The sequence below is a fragment of the Falco peregrinus genome, chromosome Z (assembly GCF_023634155.1).
Source record: "Falco peregrinus isolate bFalPer1 chromosome Z, bFalPer1.pri, whole genome shotgun sequence".
Lineage (NCBI taxonomy): Eukaryota > Metazoa > Chordata > Aves > Falconiformes > Falconidae > Falco > Falco peregrinus.
The window spans coordinates 53,592,913-53,617,053 of NC_073739.1; the positions used below are offsets into that span (position 1 = coordinate 53,592,913).

Genomic DNA, 24,141 nt, shown 5'->3' on the forward strand with positions numbered 1-24,141 from the left:
TAAACAGACTTGGACTGCTAATCTCTTGATTTGCAATACTGTTACATTTTAATTTCATTCATAGAGAAAGGTTGACTGCAGTTTTTAAAATAATCATTTTAAGGGCAAAATTCTTGCCTTCCTTTAAAACAGACGCTATCACAGATATTGTGGATAATTTTAATATATCGGTGTGAAGCATATTGAACTGTCCCAAAGATTAGGGGTGCATGTTTGACCCCTTTATTATTTGTTAGTCAGTTTTTATAAAAGTTATTGCCTCTGCATTTAGTCTTCTTAAAATCTGAAAGCAAAGATACTTCATAGAAATATTTTTGGATTATATATTAGAATATAGCCAAAAGGTCATTGCAGCTTGTACTTAACAATAATAGATGGGGAAAATACTGGAGTAGTTTTTGCTGTTGTCAGCTGTAGCTGCAATATAATGTCCAACACATTTGAGACTGATTAATGTACAGTGTGCAAAACAGCTCACAGATTCACAGAACCAAAGGGTCACAGCTCTGGGGATTGCCCAGTACCAGCCGTGTTCAGAGCATGGCCAGCTACAACATATAGCTCAAAGGCATGGCCAGGCAAGTTTCAGTACATCCAAGAACGGAAACTCCACAACCTCTCTGTGCAACCTGTTCTAGTGTTCTCACAGAAAAAAATATTTTTTTTTTCTGAGTTGCAGTTGAATTTCCTGACTTCCCTGAGTTGATGTCTTGGCAAACGGAACTGACTTGGCCAGTGATCAGTTTGGTGTTCTCTGTCATTGCAGCAGTGATACCACCCTGCAGTCGTAGTGAAGGGAGGGAATAATTTTGGAGCAGATCTTTAATCTATTTGACATAAATTAAAATAATCAAATTTTGGGAACCAAGTAAATTAATTAGACATTACTTTCATTTTGGCTATATTCTTGCCCTCTAGAAAATATTTTTTTTGCTAGCTCAAACATGGAGTAAAACGTACAGCATAGTAAGATTTATAACCAACATCTCAAACAAAGGCAACCACTTACCTAGATACAGAGATGGTGCAGGCTAAGCCTCCCCTAGAGGAAATGCCTAAACATTATGAAGACTGTTTGAGTCATAGTTTGTATCTCAGGGTGGTTTTGATAGAAGCACTACCCTGCTGCAACCTACAGCTTAGGCAGACCTACAGTAAATCCTTTTGTCTCACTTTGAATGTGTGACACATGTTCAGTTACACAGAATTTAGATGGTTATGAATGTAGTTATTATATGTTAAAGACCTCTAGAAATTGTTCAATGTATCTCAGAAGCTGACAAACTACAAAGAGAGTGCACATCCCCATGAAGCATCCTTTCATCCTTTTTCCTTCACCCCACCCACACTCTAAACATGAATCTATGTGGCTATTCCTCCTGGTTTTTAAGAAATCAGAAGTTCTCTAATTTCAGCCTTTCACTGATGAAGAGCAAAATACTCCTCTAGATCTTTCTGGAATCAGGTTTGTTTGTGAAGTGGGTTTCCAGTTGTAGGGAAAAGGAATGAAAACTGTCTTGACAGACTTCTGTGTTGCTTGCTCTTATAAAGTGCAGCTTTTTGATTTGGTTCAGATGACAGGAGCCTAAGCTTGAATCTTTTGAACATAGTGAATTTGGGCACTCTGAATCATAAAATAGTTTGTGCTGGAAGGCAGCTTTAATGGTCATCTATTCTACACCCCCTGCAAGGAGCAGGGAACATCTTTAAGTTTATCAGGTTGCTCAGAGCTCCATCCAACCTGACCTGGAATGTTTCCAGGGATAGGGCAGCTACCATCTCTCCAAGTTACCTGTTCCAGCATTTCACCACACTCACTGTAAAAAATTTCTTCCTCATACCTAGTCTGAATCTACCCTTTTTTAGTTTAAAAACATTATCCCTTGTCCTGCCGCTACAGGCCCTGCTAAAAAGTCTGTGCCCATCTTTCTTATAAGCCACCTTTCAGTAATGAAAGGCTGCAATAGGGTCTCCCAAGAGCCTTCTCTTCTCCAGGCTAAACAACCCCAACTCTGTTTTAGCCTTTCCTCCTAGGGCAGGTGTTCCATCTCTCAGATCATGTTTGCGGCCCTCCTCTGGACCTGATCCATGTCTTTCCTGTACTGAGGACACCAGAGCTGTACACAGGACTCCAGATGGGGTCTCACCACTGTGAAGTAGAGAGGCAGAATCGCCTCTCTCGACCTGCTGAATCTTGAGCTGTAAGAAGAAACATGCTTCTAAGAGAAAAAACAGATGTTAAAACCCACAGAAATGAAAATGGAGGAATCTAATTTGATAATGAAGGAGTCTATAAATACTTTTTCATAACATGTTTAATTGGTCATTGCGGACTCCAGGCTATTAAAAGTTTGTAGAACCCCTATTTACTATGAACAACAGACAGAAAGGTAGACAAACCTTGTGTTTACAGCATGTGTATAGTGGAACCTGTTGGTGAGAGATAATAAATTATTTTCACTATTTAGCTGATATTTGTAGATCATAAATCACTACAGATGTCTATATATCATGGTTGACCTCAAGTATGTGACATTACTTCTAAATCTAAAAAGGTGTGAAATACTTTGTTAGAGAATGGTTTATGCATACCTTACCTTACTTTCCAGGGTACTGTTGTTTTCCCGACATTTTATTACCTGGTTTTGTAAAATAGTTTTAAACGTTTTCTTTTTTTTTTTTTCTTTTTTTTTTCTTTTAATATAGTACAAATCATATTTAACCTTGTTCTTAGCTTGCCTTTCTCTTCCTCTTCCCTGTTTCTCCCCTTCCCTTTCTCCTCTGCTCTCCACTTTCATCTTCCTTCTTCTCCCTCCTCTCGTCTCTCTTCTCTCTAGAATGTAAGAGGGAGCTACATCTTAGTGAGATGCCATTTGTCAATGTACTGTTAACATTACTTAGATAGCTTAAATTAAACACCCATTCTGCATTATCTCACTGCCTAAAATTTGAGGTGGCCCTACTTTGCAGATAATGTCTGAAAGAGATGTTTTTTCGACAGAAGAAGTCACATTAAACTTAACCTTGTGTCATCCATTTATTCTATGGTTCCCAAGCATTAAATATTTTGAACAGTGATTTCTTAATTTAGTTTAGTTATATATCTTTGCTGTAAATCAACATTTCTTACATCTTCTGTTGCTGTATTCACCATGTTTGTTGCTGGTCATCTAACATTTCACCTTTTCTCCCTTCTTTGCTGCATTAAAATGGAGCAGTAAACCTGACAGGTGAGAAGTGAAAAGTAATCATTCTTTGTTTAATCCAGAAAAGGAGAACAAAAGAGAAAAAAGAGGTTGTCCTGATAATGATCTAAGACAAAGGATCTGACAACCTAAGTAAATGTAGACAGTAACCTATTGATATGAAGGCAACTAAAAGATTTGTTATATTGTTTACAGCACTGAAAAGTAATGTAATATATGCACCCATGTTTCACTGCGGGTTTTTTGTGTTACCACGGGGTACATTTTCAAGAGATAGCACAGGTTTATTTGTGTTTTAAAGAAGTTAAAACACTGTTTCTTTGCTATGACCAAAGCAGCTGAAAGGGAATGCGTGGTTGTGGGTCAAGTGTTAGCTGCTCTAAATCTCCATAATGCTCTATATACATAGAGTCAGTGCTGACTTACAGTTCTACAAGTGGAAATGTTACAGTGATCTCGTTTATCCTTTGTGGCTTTTTTTCCACCTGTGCCAAAACCACTGTATGATCTGAAAGAATTGTAATGTCTTGTGTAGTCTGGAAAGATACAAAAAAGCCAGAACGATCCTGAGAAGAATAAGTAATAAACCATTCTATTGTCCTATAAGTATTCAAAATATTCAGAGATAGGATTAGAAGATATTTTAGTACTTTTAGAAGATTAATATGAAGTTCTGATGCCCAGTACTGAATTGCAAGTGGAAAAAAGGTAAATTAAGCTTGTCTTTAGACAGCTCCACTGATCCCTAGACTTCAGGAGAAGGAAATATAGATAAAAAATACTCGCTAAAAGCTGCATCACACACCTTTACTTCAGCAGAAAGAACACTAGGCCACTGTGCTACTGTGGTAGGAGTTTGAAATAGTCAAACTCAAAAGTAAAAAAGGAATTTCAACCAAGTTTCTCCAAAATAATTTTAAAATAGAGTAAAACCAGATGAATCAGATTTAAAGCTTCATCGCTTCACTAAATTGTAATTAATACATATATTAAGGTATTTACTGCAAAACAGATGGAGTGTTTTTACGTCAAAACACTTCTCCCCTCCCCCTAAAATCATAGGAATAATAACTTTCAAGTAACTTTCAAATACTTCCTGTGATGATGTTGCTGTTTGGTTCTTTGCATAGTCTTTGAAATCTTGCTTGTATGCACCTTTCATGAATGCCACAAGGTGTTCGTCATTTCAAGAACAGCAAGAAATCAACTGGAGCATTTTTAAGAGGGGAACACAGGAGAATGGTAACAGATTTAACATTGCACATTGTGGGTCAAATAGGAAAAAAGAAAGGAAAAAAAAAAAACCTGTAACAGTGGTATGTTAAAGCAAATATTGGACACCTTAAAATCATCTCACTTCTGTTTTTGCAAAGTAAAACTTTGCTGCTGTTTGCACTTTCATTTTATATTACATAAAGAATATTAACCAGTTTGCATTTTCATTCAGGACTCAGAGTACTAGTGAAGAATGATTCTACTTCAAATTAAAACATTAAATTTACATATATCTGAATTAAACTGCAGAGTGGTAGATATTCTTCGTGTAACATAGTTCTCTGTGTTTTGCAACAGGAAATTACACTCCCAAATGATGGGAGTCCATTTTACTAGAACAGTCAGACTAAGAACACACATGGACTCTGCTTCTCGCTAGGGAAAGGGAAACATACACAAGTTTGTTTCCTTCTCCCTCCCTTCCTTCCTTCACTCCACTTGCTTTGGACAGATTCACAGAAGTACTATTATTGCAGTGAAAGTCTTAATATGATCAGAAACATTCATACAGAATCTGAGCCTTGGATGTGTAGGTGTGATCAAATGGATGAAGAATGTGTAGTGTAGCTTTTACAGAGATGAGAGGTAACAAAGCAGGATCTTACTTCCTAGAAAGTGAAAGAAATAGGTGTCTTCTGGGATAGGTGTCTTCTGTACTGTTCTCTATCGTAGAGGAAATATAAAAAAAATGCAGCTTATTTTTATAAGCAGTGCAGAGCTGTGTGTATAAATCATTAAGTATTCGATTGTAATAACTTGGTATGATCATTTTTTATTACATACTTTAGATTTGGCTACTTTTTAATAAAGATATAGCTAGCTAGCTAGCTTTTAAAATCGAGAATGTGTGATTTTTTTGTAAGTTGCATGTTATGCCTTATAAAAATTAACTATTTGGGTGTCAGGAATGATGACCTAGAGGATCAGTTTAGCGCAGAATGCAGCGATTTTCCGTATGACATTACTATACTTAGATTCATTTTCCCATTGCAAATTGTAGCTGCCCTACCCACCGTGCGTAATTATTTTACCTTTGCACTGGATTGTATACTTTTTCAGAAGCAAGCTTCTTGCCTTTAAAATATAATGATTAAACACAAACACTCAAGCACCTTTATTTGTCAAACTAACACCTTGATCTTATGTTTACATGTATTCACCTTCTCCATGCAGGAAAAGGGCTGAATCTGATTCTAGAAAGAGTAGCATACCCAACAGCAAGGAGGTCCCCTCTCACCATCCCACAGACCCAGTGGAGCTGCGACGCCTTAATTTTCAAACTCCGGGTAAGAGAAAATAATACCTCACTGAGAGCTCTATGATCACAAACTGGTTAGTAGTGCCGTAACAGAACAGATAGATTGTTTAACAAAATATATTTTGATGGCTTCTGAGTTTTTGCACAATTTATTCCTCTGTTAGTTTTGGAAATAATTCTGTAATTTCTTTACTTAAAGAAAATCCTGCATGAAACAAAATTAAAGTTCTGTAAAGAAGACACCAAAGTCACATATGTTGTACAGATGTGTTTTATGTGATAAAATTCCATGTTAAACCTAACAGTGTAGAAAATATTATTGGGAACTGTACCTCCCTCTCTTTATTAATAATATTCTTACAGCTACTCCTTTGTAAATAAGCTTCCCTTTTATCTACTGTATTACCAGGTAATCTGTTAACATCATTGCAAGTTTCACTACATTGCAAATGTCATTACGGAAAAGAAATGCTAACTAGAGAAATGGTCTTGTCTTTCAAATCAGGCTATATGTTAGGGTCAAAGAGGATATTAGCATGTCAGTAGTTCTGAAGATAGAAGCAACACACTTCAAAAAAGTAGTATTTACTTATTTTATTGATTAAGCGTTATTTTCTTAAAGGTATTTGGTTTGGCAGTCAAGAAACAGCAGGAGAAAAATACTTAAAATAGTATTGATATTTTTTACCACCTTCTTGAAGAGTCATTTGGGTTTTTTTGGTTTTGGTGGGTTTTTTTTAAATTAGTTTTACTTTGATCGTGATGTATTCCAGTAGACTTGTTTTCTATTACACTATGATTGCGCATGGGATCTGATGCAAATTACTTACTGAGTCTTCCTGAGCCTTGTGTTTGTCACATTCATTATGTTAAGTACAAAAAATAATTAATTCAAGCTCATAAAGAATTAAGTACTTGAGATGTTGGGAGATGAGCTGCAAAAGCTGACATACTAAATATTACAAAAGGGTTAATTGAACTTGCAATTCTCATTTCTGACCTTCTATACAGTGGCTACATTGACATAGTGTTGCCCCAGCAAGAGTGGATCTGCAGAGCCCCAACATCCACACTACATGTATATGGCACAGGTAGAAAGGGAGGAGTCTGGAGGTCTGAGTTTTAACCCAACCTTGCCTTTTTTTATCTGTTCCAGTATGCTGAATACTGTTTACCAGGTGCAGTGAATTAGGTGTGTTTCAGGAGTGCATCTTCGAGTTTAGTTTCATCTGAATACAGCAGTCTTGTTGAGGTGCTCTGGGACCTCTCTATAATATGAACCTAAGTGCAGTAGATGGAAATGATTGAAAGTTTTAATTCACAGTTGTGCTTCTGAGACTGCAATATTAATGTAGACTCATCCTTACTGAGCAAGGTTTCGTATGTTATCCTTAACTTTCATACGAAGTTTTAAAGGTTGTTACAGAGATAGAAGTATGCATACAAGTCTTTGAAATGTGAAAAGTTGAAAGCTATGATTCTTATGATTTAACTTATGCCTAAAACAAGTCATGATCTGTAGACAGATATATATTGAAGTAGGGTGAGTGTCTTAATAACTAGGTACATAAGCATAATTTTCTTCTATCCATGTATTTAGATGTGGAGTTTTACCTATCCATTTAATAGTCATAATAAATTAAAATAAAATGTGGGCAGAAAAAAAAATACTGCCAACTCGTAACAACTTTAAATATAAATGTTATTGTGATTAATTCTAAATTTACAGTTAGAATGTAAACTTACCAAGAAATGGCAGGATTTGAGACACTTGTGGACACCGTAATTCCATCTCATTGATCTGAAAAGACCTGGACAGGGGGGAACTGTAACTTTCCTTGCAGTGTTATAGTTTATCTGGGAACCTTTCAGTTTTCTGTCAAGCACTAGTTGAGCAGTATGTCTGCAATCCATTTTTATTATGAATTATTCTTCTTTGCTGTACACCTTTTTACAAAATCGAGGATTACAATTATTATTAAAAATCTTGTTAGTACCAAAATGAAATTATGATCTTGTTTCCTGCGGTTGTACCACCTAAGACTCCTAGGCACAGGTCAGGCCATTATGTTACTCAGCATGCAACCAGATATCACACAGAAAATTCCTACCCCATGACATTTGTCTTGCTGTGTAATACTTGCTAATTAGCATGTTCTTAATATGTAATCTTAGCCCCAGTGAAGTAATGGTACAGTTCTTGTTCTAATGAAAGCAGAACCTCACTTAACTCCCATTAACTTCAGTTAAAGCTACCGTTCCATTAAAAGCCGCTGCATTTATCTTAAATATTTAGATCCTGCAGGAATGTTTATGCAACTCCACACTGCAACACACCATTAACAAACATGCAGGACAAAGCTTTTCAAGACAAATGTATAGAAACTAGAGAAAGTCTGTATATTCAAGATACCAGTTGTGTTGGTTTTATTGTTCTTTCACTCTCACGTGTGTGGTTTTTGTTTTCTGCCAGGTATCAGAAATAGGCAGTAGGGCACTGCTGTGACAAAGCAAGCAGATGAGAGAAGGGGTTGGGGCTGATGTGGTTATGTGTTGGGTTTCTTTTATTAAGACATCTGCAGTCACCCTCATACAGTGGCCTTATCTACTTTGTAAGATGTTACTATTTCTAACCATACACATAAAATAAATGACATTGGTGAATGTACTTTAACTATCAGTGTATGCCATGTCAGTACAACTGCAATAGGATATTTGACATCATTGTTACTATAATGACTTATTTATTTAGATTATGAAATTTATTTAGATTATCCATAGTTTGCCTGAGGCTTTCCAGGCACACCAGTTGCTTCCAGTGGGAGAGGAAAAAAAAACAGTTGCCAAGGATCCATAATGTGAAGAAGTGTTAGAGAAGAAAATTTAAATTACTTTGGCATGTCCAAATTACCAGTTTTCACTGGGAGAGGAGAATGAGGTGCTCCTACAAAATTCTGGGTTGCCGTGAAATGTAATACTTTACAAGATTTCTAAACAGCCTCCTTCCAAAAATGTTAGCGATCATATATTGTGTAAGGACGGGTCTGATCAGATAAAAATATCTAAATAATTTGAAAGAAAAACCCTTGTTGTGGTAAATCTGAATTTCTAACCACAAGTACAAAATGTTCCTGATGCAGGTGGTTAGGTGTAACTTTTTGAAAGAAATTATGGGAAAGCCTTTTTTATCTTTGGTGATATTTAAGCAATGATTTAGGCACAGCTATTTTTTACTGTTGTAAAATTGTCTATTCAGGATGAAGATGTTGTAAAAATCCAATCTAAACTACCAGCACAGCAAACGTCTTGCTTTCTTTTCACTTTCTCTCGTCTGTTAACAAAGAATGTCATTCTTCACTACTCTAGTACTTACCTAAAGGGCTTCCTATCTTACCGTGTCCAGGAAGGATCAAATTCATCTGTTGCTTTACTCAGTAACTCCATAGATAATTTTAACATTTTTTCTTGCCATTTGGAATAGTCCACAGTTCCACATCTGAGAACAAGATCCAATGTTCATGTGTTATCCAGAAACATACAATTGTATATATGCTCATATGCCACTGAGTGGATCACAGCTATGACAAGTTTTCTTTGAGTAAAGATGAAAATACCCAATCTCTCTGTAGCATGCAGGATTTCATTTATAAGTCTGTTATTCTTCTGGAACTGGAGTAGCTGAGGAAAAGCCAGTCACATTATTCCCATTCTACAAGTTCCTTGTGAAATACAGCGTTAAGATAATCAACCTGGTTTGCAGATTTTCGAAATCTCTATGTTACATGGGAGAGTAAAGGTAGGGAAGGGGTAATAATTAAACCAACACAAAAGGTTTCATAAAATGAGGAAGCCCAGGTTTGCATAGAGGAAAATAACTGATGTGGTTTGAGTGGGTTATGAGAGACCCAAGGCTCAGGCAGACTTCAATCAACCAATCAGCCAAAGAACTAAATTGAGTCATACCTCAAAAGTGACTGGGTTTTTTTCCCCCATTTAAGTATATGTCACACTTATAAGTAATTTGTGTAATTGGGTGCCAATTAAACAATTATTTCATTATCTTCTATAAACTAAGTAAGATGCTTTGAAATACAGGAAAAATAAATAATTTTTACAGCTCTGAATTAAAGATTGCTTTTTTTATTAGATAAATGCTCACAAAACACTGAATCCCTCAGTCCCTAAGGAAATTTCACTAACTTGTTTCCAAGATAAGGCAGAAAAAAGGGTAAAACAGATCCAGTGGAAAAAGGTGCAAATAACAAATGTGGGAAAAAAATTATGTCTGGATTTAGTCACCTGCTTTGCAAGATAGCAGGAAATTTCTTCCTTTGGTTTATCCACAGAATTTCTGTTTATGAGAATTATGACAATGCTGAAAGAAATACTGTGGTTTGTCTCCATGGCAAAGCCATACTGGAATAGCTTTCTCACAGTGAGTGATCCTACATACAGCTTTTCATGTGAACTTGACTCATCTGAAGGATTCAGGCACCTGAAGGAGGTACAGGCTTCAGAGTGCAAATGGCACTTTTCTGATATCCCACTTGGTTGCTTTCAAACCCTGAAGCAATCAGTCTGCTTAGCTGGGAGCTGGAGCTGAAAGTTCCTCAGCTTGTAAAAGTAATTTTTTTCTTTTCCTTTCCCCTGGATTTTAGCCAATAGTTTTGCAACCTGTTATTGCATTAAACAGTTTTAGATCCGTGTCTGTAAACTAGGTTTCCCCTTTTCTCAGCGTACGTGGCTTTTACACCTCACTCAGAGCTGGACCTTCTGCCAAAAAGCTGCAGAGACCCTAGGTCTGCTTGGTAGAGCTGTCTTTGATGCAGAACAAGAATTGCATTAATTCCAGAATAATTAATCTAGTTTTCAAGAACATAAATTCTTCTGGAATAAAAGTGACTTCATTTTGCAATATTATATGCACATTGGTAACTATTTTAGAATAGCTAAAGCAGGCTGATATATTTCTCTAAAGCTAATCTCGTAAATTTAACTTTGTACACAAGCTGTAAGATCACTCTCTGGCTTAGCTCTAACTGTATGAAAGAGATTTTAAAGTAACTGGGTTTTTTTGTCAAATATACTAAAGGCATAGTTGCTAAATTTTCATGGATGCCAAATTCCTACTTAATTGAAGTCATCTTTCTTATTTTTCTACTTTCCATGACCAAATTTTAAATAAGTATTTCATTCTGCCTTTTTGATAAGGGTAAGTATCAGTAATAGTGACATCTGTTAACTGATTCATTCCTTTTTCTATAAAGGGACAATAGCTTAATCAACATAGATTAGTGTGTGGGAGGTTATTTGTGTTATTAAGTAAAAATGAGGACGTAATAAACTAGGTTTTTAGAATTACAGGTTACTAATTCAATGTGGACCTGAAATACAACTCATTTTGTAAAGAAATTTTCGTGAATATGATGTGTCATGTTTTCAGTTTGTCTAGATTGTCGTCTGTGTGCTAGCACTTTGTTTAAATCTAACTTCCTTCTTGATTATTGTGGGCATTCCAACTTACAGGTCCAAATTTGTAAATAAATATGTGTTTCTTAATTATTTTTTTTAAAAGCCGTCATAAAACCCTGGCAATAAACAAAATCCTAATTTAACACACTATTAACAAGGCCAAAACACCCACTTGTTTCAGAGGGCTAAAGTAGTATACCTAAAAGGTTTAATGGTTGCTAATATACGAATCAATTCTGACCTTGCTCTCCAATTTTTGCTTAAAGTTTGTGGCACATATGGTATCCTGTGTTCCTTAGCCTTGTATTTACTACAAATTAACCAGAAGATAATTCTACACTGTAATTAAACCATACATTCTCATTTAATTCATGTTGACGGGTTATACTAGGCTGCATAAGATCAATCACATTTGGTAATCTTCTACCAAATCTGGAAATAAAAGCTTCTTATAGATACAATTTCAGCTCTGTTTTGCATGTGGTGGTTTTTAGTTTAGTTTGTTTGTTTGTTTGTTTGAGGTTTTAAGTGGTTTTATCTCCTTTTTTTTAATTTATTTTAAAGAAAGTTTGAAAGCATGTTTTCAGCATGAAGTTTGTTTTGACTTTGTAGCACGTCACAGGATCTGTTGTAACTTAGCTTATATTGTCTTTAATTTTTTTGTGTTTTCATAACATATGCTGATTGATGTGGAGGTGTGTCAGTAAATAAGTGTATTATCTTGTTTGTAGCCACAAAAATAAGTGTGTTTAGCTGTATTTTGGGTGGGTTTTTTGAGTCAAGTTCCACAGCTGTTGTTCACATGCAACTCAGGTTAAGCTCAGTAGGAGCTTCATGCTTTTGCATGAGATATGATAAGATCTTAAAATGTTCATTCATAGCATATTCTGTTATGATGCTTATTATGACTCACAGACTGATTAGATAACAAAAGTCTGCCAGCAGTTCTTTTGAAAAGTAGCTACTTTTATCATCTCAATAGAACACATTTTATGTATTTAAAAGATTAAAATATACCAAATGCAATTACTTCGTAAGTTAACTGCACCATATTATTTGAAGGAAGTTAGTAAGTGTTCAAGTGTAAGTACTTAAAAGGTGTTGTGGAGAAAAGGATTATATGCAGTCAAAATTTGCCAGTTTCTGAAGCAGTAAGTAGTTCCTTTTTTTCCATAGAAAAGTAAGCTTTATGTCAAGTTTCATTTTGCACAAAATGTTTAATACAAAATCTCCCCTTAGAAATGTCAAGTGGCATATAAAGGAGCATATAAACAAAAATAGTCTGAAAAAGAATGCATGTTCAGCATCTTTAAAAAAATAGTCCTTTCACAGTAAGCTAATTATTGAGATTTCTCTTCATGATGCTGGTAATTTGGTCAGGTTCATCACATGATGAGCATGAGCCAGTCTCATTCTCTTTGATTTTATGTCCTTTATGTTTACAGTAGGGTAATTGGACCTTTAGACATCTTCTGAGTTGAGTTTCCAGGCGCTGTTTTGTGCATGTCTGAAGTGCCTGTATGTGCAAGATTGATTGGTTATGATGGTCTACTGCTGTTACTAATTTGTTTCCCGTTTCCGATTGGCTTTTACTTTTTACAGCTTTGAGCAGTAATTCAGTCCCCTACGCCTCCCTGATTGGCTCTGTGTCCTCCCTCTCTAGCCAAACTACCACTCAGTCCTTATATGATAATAACTCTCTCCCACGATTCGCTCGAAAAGGTCTAAACATCTTTGTCTCTATTATTTTCTCTGTTCAAGCACTGTTTTAGATGTACATCAGTCCACCTCCATTTCTGGATCAATCTAGAGCTCTCTTGTGCCTTTTCACTCACATATTTTCCATAGGGGTGCTTGATCTGGATCAATCAGTGTAATTATTAGATGACTGTCACCCACACTCATTTTGAGAGTAGCCAAGTTGTATTAAGTGAAATTTTTAAGAAAATGGGAGACAACCAAAATTTATTCAAATAAATTAGCACTAAAGGACTAATTTGTTAATTGAAATGTATAAGAAATCTTCCCATTAATATCTGAATATTCTGCTTTTTCAGTTGACTGACAGCTTGCCTTAATATCTACTTTAAATAATGTCTTGCCATCACAGATGTGCTATGAAGGTAATAAATAAATATACATGTATAGGGTCAGAAGAATTAGGGCCAGTGCTGCTGCACGTTATTTTGTACCATGGTATGATGTCTGAAATATCAAAGAATCAAAAGGAAAACAAGAATTAAAAAAAAAAAAAAAGAAAGAAAGAAAAACGTGCTATAGTGTGACTGTGTTGTAACCACATGGTCATTTTCAGCTGCTTTTACAGGAAGTGCAAGTTAACTGTTGTAGGCATGCTCTTGAAATTCATGGTGACAAAGCAAACTGCATTGTGCAACATGGCTTCCAGCTTGAGCCCCCTTGAGTCATCACTTTTTTCCCTTTGTAATTTCAAGAGATCCTGGGGTTCACTAGCTTAACTTTTCTAGCCAGCTCTGGTTTCTTCCCACAAGCGATTGAAACCTCACTTTCATTTTAGGTATGATAGTATAAAGCATGAAGAGAAGAATGTAAGCCTTTTGGTGAAGGGTCATGAAGAATTATAGCATGAAACAAACATGTTCACAAATTTTTTCCTGGCAAATCTTCAGCTGGCAAATTGTCCTAGTTGACCCCACATCTTTTCTTTCTTTTGCCTTGCTGTCTCCATACTTCCTTCCATGCCCATCTCTATCTCTGATTCCCAGCTCTTCTTCTTATTCACTCAATATCTTCATCATGGACAAAGATGTTTACACCTGAAGTAGATTGTAGGTCCGTTTGGGGGTTGATAAATGGGGTTTCAGATTAAGCATACTTTAAGGTACTAGTGCAGTCAGCATGTGTGTCCAGCCAAACTGTACAACCCCTGCCTCTACAATCTGCTACTAGTGAAAACATTTTTGAAGTTCTGATTGTCTGATGTCCAATGTTGTCTTCAGTGACTGTTGTCTAAAAGCAACGGTGCATGTTATTCTGGTCATTCATAGTTGCATGTCAGTCACCTCAAAATTTCATTAAATCTTTTAAGTATTTCCAATTTAGTCAGAATATGTAGTCAGTCTTCTGTACCTTGATGCATTATTGTTAATCCTCAAGCTATCCATTTCATTTTTTATAATTTACTTTGTAAGTTAGTTTTATGTTGGTTTGAGGTTTCTTTGTTTTTTACCATTTCCTTTGCAGGTTCAGGTGTCTCTGGTTACCTCGGTAACCTTCATTCTTCAAGTTCATTTTTTCTTGATTATGCATAAGTCACTTTGTTTTCTGTCAAAACACAATTCTTTCCCCTTTAGGGCTCTTTCAGTGTTTGTTTCTCAGCTCACCTTTCCTCATCTAATTCAATGGAGTTTCCATTTCATGCAATGCAGGAGAATGAGTTTGAAATGACATTTAGAGTCATTACTCAAAAGCAGAGATCAACATCAGGTCTAACTGTCCCATTTTTCCATGCCTAGATAACCTCATTGACTCATATCACAGTAACTCTTTCCTCTACACTAGGAGTGTTAGCTTTGGGGATATGCTTGGTAACTTACTTTAATTTAGCTTCATAGCTCATCTATGCAGAGCATGTCCTGCTTTCAGTAACTGAACTATCTGCCTGCTTCTCTCACATGACATCTTTACTACTTACACATTTCTAGCCATTCTAACTACTGCATTGTCTGAATATTAGAGTGATGCCATCACTGTAGTTGACTTTAAATTCTGTTCATCTTTCTTGTTCAACAGGTATGGCCAGTCATCCCCCAATACCTGTCTTGGAACTTGCAGATCACATTGAAAGATTGAAAGCAAATGACAATTTGAAGTTCTCACAGGAGTATGAGGTAATTTTCCCCACTTTCTCACTATTCAAATAATTTAAAACATCATGCTTCCTGTTTCCCTAGACTTTTCTCTGATATGTACCCATGCTGATGATACCAGTTTTATAAGATATTAAAACCATGGTTAAAAAACGTTCCCTGTGTACAAATGGCTGTGTTGGTGAGGTGCCTTCTTTGCTAGTAATAATGTATTCTTTTTTTGTGAGTATTCATGTTAGGCATATTCCATGTGCACACACTTGAAGTAGCGTAGTGAATGATACAGCACTTTTTAAAATATACACAAACATCCATCTCTTCTGCAATTAAAAGATCCTTATATTATTTTTAAAATCTCCTGTGTGATGTTGACAAGACACATACAGTACAAGTTCCAAAGAAGTTACACTCCACTGTGTTAATTTTGCAGAGATGAAAAGAATCTGCAATTGTCTGATGGCTTTCCTAGTATAAAAGTTCCAAGACAATGTATTTTCCTTCTGTCAATAATGCCACACTGATAATCTGTGAATGATGGTCTATAAGAGCATGAAAGAATTTACCTGGAAGAGAGTAGGAAACCTCCCCAAACAGTGGTACTGTGGAGAGTAACATCTTCTCATGTCAGTAATTTGTGGCTAAAGGCCCTTAGACAGCCATCCATGAAAGACAGTAAATTGTAGCTGTTTCTTGAATGCCAGTATTGTCTATGTCAAAAATCTGTGGATAAAGTATGCACTGAACCATCGTAAAAAGAATGCTTCTTTAGAGCAGTTATGGGTAGTTGTGTCAGTGATCGAAGGATTAACAGCTCCCAGAGGGATCACTGACATGGTACTTCCATTATAGTCTGTTGTGTCACTAATCCTTGCTTAAAACTCCCCAGACTTTATTAGCATGGCAGAATAAAAGCCCATGTTTCTTTCATTATTTTAAGGACTATTATATTTGAAGATTCATACAAACACTGACAGTGCAATAAAAAACACCAAAGATGACTTCCACATGTTGGTTCCATAGGGACGTGATTGCATGAGATCCTATAAATTCCCAATGTATTTTAAAAGTGTTGACGGGAAATGTTAAAAATTAGTACTAACTAGTACAATAGAGAACTAAAATTACTTATTATTTAATTGAATATTCTTTTCAGAAAGACTTTAAGACTGCTTTAAAAAATAATCTCATTAGATGTCAAAAGGAAAGTATAATCTCAAACATTCATGAAAATAAATTTATTTGAAGAGCATCTTAGGACTGCTGTTTAGTGCTGCAATCACAAAAAATGTGGGAGAATCTTCTCACATTTTGGTGTGTAAATCCTGCATTCTTAAGTACAAAGACTGTAGCATACAAAAAATAAGACAGGGAAATATATGTAACACAATGTTCACCAAAAAAATTTGGTATGAATTTGACAATCATTTCCAGTTGTACTGTGGGGAAATTCCTTGGAATATCTGTGTAGGAAGACTTTCCATGTAATAGATAAAAAGTGTCATTGCAAGCCATACAATGTAGTATAACTTCCACAAAAATAAAGAATACACTTTTACTATGTCTTAGGCATGTCATGCAGATGACATGGTTCTTACACTGTCATATAACTTAAAAGTTTTGGTATTTTACATTTCCCTTATTATTTAAATCATCAATGTCATTTTAGGAATGTAATCTTAACCATTTATAGCCAGCATTGTGAAGATACATTAAATCATTAAAGTCTTAGTATCTGTCCTTCTAGATCATTTTACCAGTCTGTGTAAAAGGCCCAGCTTTCACTTTTTTTTTTTTTTTTTTTTTTTTTTTTTACAAAATATACCATCTGGGGCAGAATGATCATACATTCAAGATTGAAATGTGGGCAATGGTAGATCAACATCAAGCTTCATTCACATTACTTTGCCCAAGGCAGTTCAACATCCATCTTTGCAATCCTAGCTTTAGACATACCGCTTCGTTTCCATCCAGTCCAAGGTTCATCCATTTTGAAACAGGATTTGTGAAAAGCACTGCTATTTGTTTTCATGTTCTAGTCAAGGCGGTGGACTCAAGCTGCAGTTTGACGATCACTGGAAGTCATCTCCCTGTCTTGGCTATGCATTCCTGTTGTCTCTCTTGTGCCAATCCTGGCAGTAGTGCATGTGCAGCTGTTCAAGGATTATCTCAGGAAATAGATTCAGCTGAAAACTAATTGTTTTATTTTTCTTTGCTGTTTTCAGTTGGATCAATTCCCTGAACTAGCTCACCACATGGCTGCATGAGCTCTAGTGCCAGCACAAGGGAGCTGGTGGGAACATTTGTTGTTGGGGATTGGGGCCTTCTTTTTCAGCAACAGCCCTGACTAATGTCCCTTAAAAGCAACTATCCAGTTCCAAGGCAGAAATGGCTACACATGGTAACAGTTCAGTTATTATCACTTCAGATAATGTTTGAACTGCTGACAGAAGGAAAAAGAGATATTTTTCATTTTCAAGAGATAAAGGTGTAACATGCAGCCGGAAACCACCAACCTTTATTGATAGTAATGAAGTCCTCCAGTTAACTCCTATTGAAAGAAACAATGATTTTTCATCAGTTACCACTGATAGTTTTTTGGGTTTTTTTCGTAATGTCCTTTCCTTTTTGGGATTCAATTATTTTATTTTAATTTTTATGGAGTTTCTTACTTTGCATGGATAAAAATCTTCAAAAATAGCCTGATAATACACAACAACTGTTACGACAGCTTTGTGATACCATAAAATAAGATATATATGTACAGTTTCCTGGTGAACACTGACTTCTCATCCAGCTTATAGAACTTCTTTCAGGAAATTAACTCCATTTCAAGAACACGTTTTAATTATTTTTAGCATATCTTACTTTAATTACCATTTCAAAATAATTACTTGTTTCACAACTCAAACACATCTTTTCATATTATGTGCATCCTTTGCAGCTCTTCAGGAGTATTTGAATACTTGTTCCTGTTCCATCCTTGCTCCTGTTCCATCCACTGCCTTTTGTTCAGAATTTCTGATTGAAACTGCCTATGTTTTATCTTCTCCATTTGGAAGAGTATCACTTCCTTCCCTGTTCCAGCTTTCTCTTCAGACAGGCAGAAACTTCCCCTTCTCTTCACCACTTCCAAAAGAAAGAAAAAATTGTTCTTTCACAGAAGGCACACATCGACATACTGTCTCTTCTGCTGATTTACTTATACACAGTGGCATCATTTTCTATGAAACTGATTTCCTTGCACCCTCCTAGGGAAGCTGAAGGAAAACTTCTTTGTAGACCTGTTTAACGCAGTATTCTCCATTCATCTGGCAAAGAGCTTCCCAAATGGGTTTTTATGGTGTTGGGGTTTTGGTGCTTGGTTGGTTTTTTGTGTTTTGTTTTGTTTTGTTTTGTTTTGTTTTTTTTTTTTTTTTATGAGAACATGTTCCTTTTTGTGCTGTGTGAAATCTAATAGAGAAACAATCTGAAATTATTATTGAAGACATTATAAGTCTAAACTGCATCCCTCTGCACTCTGGTTCGAAAGGAATACCCAGGGTAGTGTGGCAAGTTGGGAAAGTATTGCAAAAATGTAAAGAGTAATATGCACAGAATAAACTATATATTCGGGGTGGGGGATGAGGAGCAGGTGGATAAGAAAGGAAAAAAAGTAGGACTCCTGCATTGTTATGATGTGGTAAAGGGAGTGTATTCTCCAGGGAAGACTGTCTTCCAGCTGTGTAATGTTTTCTAAGCCTTGATGTCATTGAGTGGAGGAGATCCTACTTCTAGAAGTCTTCAGAAACTAGTTCTGTGTCTTCTTAGTATTTCTTAGTGGCTTCTTCAGGGCTTCTCCTACCCCAGCTTTCACAGGGGATGATCATGAGAACAGTTATTATATCCCCTCTCCTTTATCAACTATCATTATACTTCTCTCACAACTTTACCTTGGATACCAGATTTCATGGGAGAACAGAGGCTAAGCTTTTAAAGATTATGACTATTGCAAGATTTAAATAAACTTATAATTCACTTGTTGGATAAAGTGGCTTTGTAGCTTTAGCATAGATAGTGCTATGTCCTCTTCTCAATAAAGTTAATTTCTACTTCAAAATATTTTTTTCAAAATACTTCATTAATTATTATTAGCTTGGAATCCCCAAGCCTTAGGGAGATGTTGTTTTACTTTGTTAGCATGGCATATCCTTTATGTCACATAGTTCTTTTGTACTCTCTAATTTAAAGGCAGGGTTCTTAGCCCTAGCTGATTATTATGAAGCTTTTGCTGACTTGGGCAGTTTCAGTGGGATTTTTATGTAATGCAAGGGTCCATATGGACTTGACAGCTGCTAAGCAGAAAGCCATATTCATAAGTGACTGACCTTTTATTGTATCTCCTTCTTAACTCATGTTTCAGCATTTAACAATAAAAAGTGGTCACAGAGATAGACTGTATCAGAGCTGTGTCTGCCTACTTTATGTAATACACTGGATGTATTTGTAAAATTGTTTCCTCTGATAACGTAGAACAGAAAGTCTGTTCCTTCAAAGCAGATTCCTGGGTCTTACGTAAAATAGTTTCACATTTATTATCTGAGATCTGTAGTATAGCTTCACATCCTTAAGGAGAAAGATTCAGTTTTATACCATTTTTTTTTGTGAGAACCTGTCACTGCACCACAAAAATTACACTCCCAGCTTCTATGTGTTACAGTGTGATTTACTGTCTATGTGTGTGTGCACCAGTTAACTAATGTTATGTGAAGTTGTATATAATTTTACTGGTTTTCCTCATCAGGCTTCTTTCTGTAAATTACCGCCGGTCTTTTGCTTCAACACTGAGTATTAGACAAGATGAAGATGCGTTTTGACTGTGTGCCACACTGCTGTACTACTACAAGTTTTATTGTAGCCTTTCAGTATCATTGGGTAGGATTTGTGATAAGAAGACAATATACTGATATAGTACATTTATCTTTTTGTATCTCAAGCTGCAACAAGATAAACAGTGGACACTAAACCACAATAAATTTTATATAGTAGAAGCACATACAAAACTTATTATTGATATAAAACACTTTAAAAGTCCATGAAGAACAGACGACCTACTGAATTAATCTGTACCAAAGAAATGGCTGCACTTTACTGGCAGACCATTACAGATAATAGTGACTCATATGTAAAAATCAATTTCTTCTCAGCAAAAATGTGTTTTCTATTCTTTTTCTTTACAATAGTTTCCACTTTCTAATATTATAAACATCATGTATTAGTATTCTGTAACTTTACTATTGTAGGATGTGCTCCATTTGTGGAGAAACAATTCGTGCACTCAGTGAACTATGAGAAGTTGTTTGTCTTCTTAGTAACACATATGCTGTAGCATTCACCTAGGTTATTTGGTGCTTAGTTCCACCAAAGGTTGTGTCTGAGCCAGCGGGATAGTTATCATAGGGAATTTTAAAGACAATGCAGGAATCCGAAGTGGCAGTAGTCAAGATTTATAGTACCATATTATCTCCTTCTTTTGTGCTGTGAGTGCTTCCTTGGGATAAAAGCATTTGTTTATGCTTATATGATTAAGACAATATTCTGATAAAAGAAAGCTAGTGTTAACATATTAGAATGCTGTGTTTTGGTCTGATATCTAATGCCATTTTGCCAAGGAATTCCACAGAGACAGTTTAAATAGTCAAGTACTGTAATAAAAGTCAGTTTTATTTTGTCCAACTGAAAGCAGTGTAGGAAGAGAAAAGTAGTCCATTTCTTACAGCAAGAATTATTCAAGGATAGACTGTGTAGGTCATTATTGGTAAAACTGAGTTTTTTGGGGGGCTCTTTGTGAGATTAATTTACAATATTTTTTGGGGGGTATGGAGGGCAATGGAGAAATCATTTATGAATTTTACTCCTTTCACAAAAAAATAATAATGTTGCCAGTGCTTTAAAAATACTTTGAAAATTTAAAGAAACACCATTGCCTCATAGGAGGCAATTCCAAAGTTTAGTGTTTCAGAGCTGCTGTATTTTATGTAATATATAAAACAAAACAACAGGATGCTTTAGTCACAAAAAATATTTAAAATAAACAAAGCATTTTACTACTCAGGTATTCTTCTGCTCCTGATATTTATTTGCTACCTGAAGTTGAGTGCTTTCAACACAAAATTATTTCCACCACAACTGGTTTTTGGTATCACATACAAAGTTTAATTGCAGATGGGGAGTAAGCAAATTGTGTTTAAGACTAGAGGCAAAGAAACACGGAACAGTGGGATTGGTTCTTAAAAAGTTAGGTTTTCTAAAGATTTTTATGTAATAGAGACTCTTCTTCAAAGGTGTTCAAAGAATGGTTGTTTTCCTCCTTAAGTGTACTTTAGTTATATGCATTTATAGCTTGTTTAATTCCACTGGCATCAGGTTTTACATGATCTCATTTGGTCATAGGAGTATTAGCTTGACATTGCAGAGAAAATACTTCTGTTCTTGAGAAGAGTTTGGCAAAAGCCTTAGTTGTATTTCTAGCTACTCTTGAAAAACTTTCCTTTGAGATTCAACAGGAAATGTCTCATCTGTGCATTTTTAACTGTTTTTAGGGCCAGGATGCAAAATTGTATTTGAGTTCCAAAGAATATTTAGTTAGCAAAAAATGAGGGTTATTCCCCCCATATCTCTTGAAAATGGCAGCCTTTACAGCATGGTGTAAAAAGCTCTGCCTTAATTAGAAAATTTAATTCCATTTGGCAAATTGCCATGATCATGTATTAATGTTCATGCATCTAGCATTCATATTTTGGTAATGAAGTATGTAAATCTCATTCTATTAGTAAGTTTCCTGCATAATATGATAGCATCCTATTATAGATTCATGAGCTATGATAGGAACTTTTCATTGCAGTTGCTGACATTGGTAAAAGCGGGTCAAACTGTTCAATTTTATGGGTAGCTGACTATCTTGTCCAGTTTTACAGTCTATTTGCATTGACATCCTCTAAAATTTGGGGGTTTTCATTCTTCTTTCTCTGCCTGGTCTTAGGTTGTTGCTCTGTGACTCAGTGATTTTTCATGATTTAATTTGCAGCCTCAAACACAGCACCTACAGTGCTGAGAGTCTCTTTACAGGACATGCTACCTTCCCCATCTGGGCTTGTGAAACCTATGCAGTAACTCACAATCCGTTTAACCCCACCTAGTAATTTTAAGTTAGTAAGTACCCCACAGCCACTTGCTCGCTTGTCTTCCACCACCCCCCCACCACCACCAAGAGGGATGAGGAGGAGAATCGGAAAAGGAGTGTATAATTCAAGGGTTGAGATAAGAACAATTTAATAGGTAAAGAAAAAGCCACACACACAAGCAGAAAGAAACAAGGAATTCACTCACCACTTCCCATGGGCAGGCAGGTGTTTGGCCATCCCCAGGAAAGCCGGGCTCCATCACACGTAACGGTTACTTGGGAAGACAAATGCCATAATGCCAAATGTGCCTTCTTCCTTCTTTTTCCTCCAGTTTATATACTCAGCATGACGTCCCATGGTATGGAATATCCCTTTGGCCAGCTTGGGTCACCTCTCCTGGCTGTGTCCCAATTTCCTGTGTCCCCCAGCCCTCTGGCTGGCAAGGCCTGAGAAACTGAGAAGTCCTTGACTAGGTATAAACATTACCCAACAATAACCAAAAACATCCATGTGCTATCGACATTGTCCTCACACCAAATCTAAAACACAGCACTGCACCAGAGACTGGGAAGAAAACTAAGTCTGTCCCAGCTGAAAACATGACACACATAAGGACACAGACCTGATAGCTTTTAATTTGCTGGCATAGTGACCCGTAGTAGAGCTCTGATTCAGGACAGGCAAGCATCCAGGTAGGATGGCATTTTGTCATAATTATTCCTTCCTCAATACTGTACCAGGATATACTCCTGGAAGTCTTACGATCACAGCAGGGAATATTTGCCTGTTGTTTAAGCAGTATAAAGGAAATCTTCACAATGAGCAGGTACAGAGGTTACTGGAAGGGGGGTTGAAATTCTTCTGGAAACACATTTTGGTTACTATGATTCGTAGTCAAAGAACTAATTTTTATGGATGATGCATTGTACTAGCAAATATTACTCAAGTCTTTTCCCATTAACAGATCAGACTTTTTTCCACATCCAACCATTTAGAACACAATAGCTGAAAGATAAGTCAAAGCATGGGAGGGCAATAACAGTATTACAGATATCTTTATTTCTTTTGCACAAAGCACCCGTGCTACACAGTTATGCTATGAAGAAATCCAGTTCTTTGTTAATGACAGCTTTATTGAAGGCAGGCTTTCAGAATGAATATACTGGAAATCCTATTAAAGTGCCATCCATTAAACCATTAAAGCACTCATTAAAACTGTTAGTACAGACTTGTTATTCATGAGTTATTGGTCTTTCACACTTTTGAAATGTGTCTGCCAATACCACTCTACTCTTTGTTCCAGTGTGGCTATTAAGTCTGAGGAAATATAATTAACTTTCTTTTGACAAAACAGCGCTTTGTGGGAGGATAGTAAGGCCACAAAGTGGTTCAGATTGGTGAGAAAAACAGTAAAGATTAAAGTTCAGTCCATTTGCCTGGTTTTGACATAATTTATGTTAACTATGTCTGCATGTGGGCCTAAATATTAATCACTGAATTAGACCATCTGGCCATACATCATACAAATAAATGAATTAGGAATATAGTATGCTGCTGTGATGATCATATCCTCATCTACTTCTACAAGTAGGTGACAGAGAAAGCTGATGTTTGATTTTTTTCTTGGTATTTAAAGACAACTTTAGATCACTTAAACAGTAAGGAATGAGAAGGGGAAGAGTAATAACAAACAGCTGAAGTTAAGCTTTAAATGTAAAGTATTCTTAATAGTCTATAAATTCACATTAACAATAGGTGTAATATAGAACTGAAGCTCTTTCTCATAATGGGTAAGGATCTACTTAGTCCCTAATTTTCTAAGTGCTTTTTTACTTTTCCAAGTATATGCAAAAATGCATCTTAAACTTTCTGTTTGCAAGTAGTTATAATTTTGCATAGATTGTTTATGGGTTATTTTAATT

At 36.0% G+C, this 24,141-nt stretch overlaps 1 protein-coding gene across 10 annotated transcripts in view; it reads left to right on the forward strand.

Moving 5' to 3' along the window:
- Positions 1-24,141, forward strand: part of PTPRD (protein tyrosine phosphatase receptor type D) — a 380,554-nt gene that overhangs the window by 290,020 nt on the left and 66,393 nt on the right. For 7 of the 10 annotated variants that reach the window (XM_027792790.2, XM_055791311.1, XM_055791312.1 and 4 more), the window contains 3 exons: positions 3,216-3,230; positions 5,655-5,767; positions 14,983-15,080. In XM_027792790.2, the coding sequence (XP_027648591.1) occupies positions 3,216-3,230; positions 5,655-5,767; positions 14,983-15,080 (226 nt within the window). The remainder of the gene's footprint in view (positions 1-3,215; positions 3,231-5,654; positions 5,768-14,982; positions 15,081-24,141) is intronic. The other 3 variants (XM_055791313.1, XM_055791314.1, XM_055791317.1) reach the window with 1 other exon arrangement.